The 3,363-nt window shown below is 43.2% G+C and overlaps 1 protein-coding gene across 1 annotated transcript; it reads right to left on the bottom strand.

Moving 5' to 3' along the window:
* Positions 1-812: 812 nt before the first annotated feature.
* LOC138878713 (uncharacterized) lies at positions 813-1,199 on the bottom strand. The gene has a single exon (XM_070158399.1). It carries the CDS (start codon positions 1,197-1,199, stop codon positions 813-815), a length of 387 nt encoding a protein of 128 aa, XP_070014500.1.
* Positions 1,200-3,363: the final 2,164 nt, after the last annotated feature.

Here is a 3,363-nt window from a genome sequence, read left to right as displayed (position 1 = left end):
GAGGGCCTCAAGTCCTATTTATAGAAAAAGGAACTGGGGCCCATCTCACCTACCCACTGCGGACCGCACAAAATGGCACCGCGGTCTGTGGTACTCAGATAAGTGGCAATGGGGAGATTTCCACTGCGAACAACAAAAAATGCAATACGGCGGCAGTGGTCCACCGCGGACCACACAAAATGCATTGCGCCCGCGGTGGAAAACTTCAGAGACTCCTCATATTTTACCAATCAACTCTGCGGTCCGCATTGAATTTTTTCCCCCGCACTGATGCCCGCACAAAATGCAATGCGGCCGCAGTGCAAACTTCAAAGAGTGTGCATTTTTTCAACTTAGTCCTGCGCTGTATCAAAACAATCCTACAACAACTCACAACTAGTTAGTCACAAAAGCAAATCCTATACTGCAAAGAAAATCAAAGAAAAACAAAAAGAAATACACATGGGTTGCCTACCAAGAAGCTCCTGATTTAACGTCGCGGCACAATGCAGGTTACCATCAAATCACTTTAGATGGAGAAGTGCCACCACATGGCTGTCATCAATCTTGGCCAGGTAATGCTTGACCCTGTGCCCATTAACTCTGAAAACCTCCCCATTTTTGTTCTTCAAGTCGAGTGCACCAAACAGAGTCACAAACACCACATCAAAAGGTCCACTCCATTTTGACTTAAGCTTTCCCGGAAACAGACGTAACCAAGAATTAAACAAGAGAACCAAATCACCCACTTTGAACTCCTTTCCACGAGCATATTTATCATGAAGGTACTTCATTTTGTCCTTGTACAAGGACGAACTGGAGTAGACATGGAATCAGAATTCATCAAGTTCATTAAGCTGCTCCATATAAAGATTTACTACCACATCCCATTCAAGATTCAGCTTCCTCAAAGCCCGCATGGCCTTGTGCTCTAACTCAACTGGTAGATAACAAGCTTTTCCAAACACCAACCGATACGGATACATACCAATCGGAGTCTTGTATGTTGTCCTATAACCCCATAGAGCATCATCCAACTTCTTTGAGCAATCGGTCCTATTTGCATTAACTGTCTTTGACAATATACTCTTGATTTCCTTGTTTGAGACTTCCACTTGGCCACTCGCCTGAGGATGATAAGGAGTAGAAACTTTGTGATTGACGCCATACTCTGCAAGCAAAGTGTCAAAAGATCTATTACAAAAAATGAGACCACCCATTACTTATGATTGCACGAGGGGTGCCAAACCTTGTAAAAATACTTTTCTTGAGAAACGCAATAACACTATGGGCCTCATTGTTGGGTAAATTCACGGCTTCAACCCAATTTGAATCATAGTCAACCGCCACAAGAATGTATGTGTTCCCACATGAGATAACAAATGGGCCCATAAAATCAATGCCCCATACATAAAAAATATCAACTTCAAGAATGGTATTGAGAGGCATCTCATCTTTCTTCGAAATTCCACCCGCTCTTTGACATTCATCACATCTCTTTACAATTTCACTTGCATCTTTGTACAAAGTTGGCTAATAAAACCTGCAACTAAGAACTTTTGAAGTCTTCCTCACCCCACCATGATGGCCACCATAGTAAGAGGAATGACAAGCCTCTAAGATACTCAATTGCTCCTCCTCCGGGACACACCTTACGATCACACCATCTGTGCAAATCTTGAACAAGTACGACTCATCCCAATATAAATCCAAACTATCCCGTTTGAGCTTCTTCCTTTGGTTAGAAGAGAGCTCACATGGGATTATACCAGTCACAAGGAAAATAGCAACATCCGCAAACCATGGCATACCATTCACCGACATCGAAAGAAGTTGCTTATCGGGAAATGAATCATTGATCTCTATGCCATCATGAGGCCTCCCCTCCTCCTCAAAGCGGGACAAGTGGTCCGCCACTTGGTTTTCACTACCCTTCCTATCCACAATCTCCAAATCAAACTCTTGAAGTAACAAGACCCATCGCATCAGTCTAGCTTTGGAATCCTTCTTCGTCATCAAGTACCGGAGTGCGGCATGATCGGTATGAACTATGACCTTGGCACCCATAAAATACGGCCGACATTTCTCCATCGCGATAACAATAGCCAAAATCTCTTTCTCAGTCACCATATAGTTCACAAAAGATCTTTCTCAGTCATCGGAGTGTGGCATCATTCATTGTCTTGCTCGCATAGTACACTGGATGAAATATTTTGTTCACTCTTTGACCCAAGAATGCCCCAACCACAACATCGCTCGCATTACACATGAGCTAAAAAGGCAAGCTCCAATTCGGTGCGGTGATAATAGGAGTGGTGGTCAACTTATGCTTGAGAAGTTGAAAGGCTTGCATACATCTTTCATCAAACAGGAACTTGGCATATTTTTTCCAATAACTTGCATAAGGGATTCGCTACCTTTGAAAAGTCTTTGATAAATCTCCGGTAGAACCACGCATGCCAAAGAAAACTTCTAACTCCCTTGATAGAGGTAGGGGAGGGAGCCTTAAAATCACATAAATTTTTGCTTTGTCCACCTCTATACCATACTTTGAAATTTTATGCCCAAGAACTATGCCCTCCTCAACCATGAAGTGGCATTTTTCCCAATTAAGAACAAGATTGGTTTCTTCACAACGGGCCAACACTCTATCAAGATTTTTCAAACATTCATCAAACGAATCACCCACAACACTAAAGTCATCCATGAACACCTCCAAAATATTTCCATCATATCGGTGAAAATGGCCATCATACACCGCTGGAATGTAGCCGGTGCATTACACAATACAAAAGGCATCCTAGAAAAGGCAAAGGTGACATATGGACAAGTGAAGGTGGTCTTCTCCCGATCATCTGGAGCAATCAAGATTTGGTTGTGCCCAGAATACCCATCCAAGAAACAGTAGAAGGCACGCCGAGCAAGTCGATCTAACATCTGATCAAGAAAACGCAATGGAAAGTGTTCCTTGCGGGTCACTTTATTCAACTTGCAGTAGTCCATGCATACCCTCCACCTGGTGACAGTCCTTGTTGGAATCAACTCATTCTACGAATTTATAACCACGATCATGCCACCCTTCTTCGGCACACATTGCACCGGCAAAGTCCAAGAGCTATCAGAGATATGGTACACAACCCCGGCATCCAACCACTTGATCACCTCCTTTTTCACAACTTCTTGCGTTGCCTCATTCAACCTCCTTTGATGTTCCAAGGAGGTCTTTGTATCATCTTCCAGAATAATCTTGTGCATACAGAATGCGAGGCTTATTCCCCGATATCAGCTAAGGTACATCCAATTGCCTTCTTCCGCTTTTGAAGCACTGCCAATGTGGCGTCAACCTGCATGTTAGTAAGACAAGAAGAAAGAATAACTAGCAAA

This window comes from Nicotiana sylvestris, chromosome 9 (assembly GCF_000393655.2).
Source record: "Nicotiana sylvestris chromosome 9, ASM39365v2, whole genome shotgun sequence".
NCBI classification, from domain to species: Eukaryota; Viridiplantae; Streptophyta; class Magnoliopsida; order Solanales; family Solanaceae; genus Nicotiana; species Nicotiana sylvestris.
Note: the sequence above shows the minus strand (reverse complement) of the source record. Positions and strands in the feature narration are given on the sequence as shown.

Coding starts and splice junctions, on each gene's coding strand:
- LOC138878713 (XM_070158399.1), bottom strand. CDS start 1,199: ATGGGTGGTCTCATTTTTTGTAATAGATCTTTTGACACTTTGCTTGCA.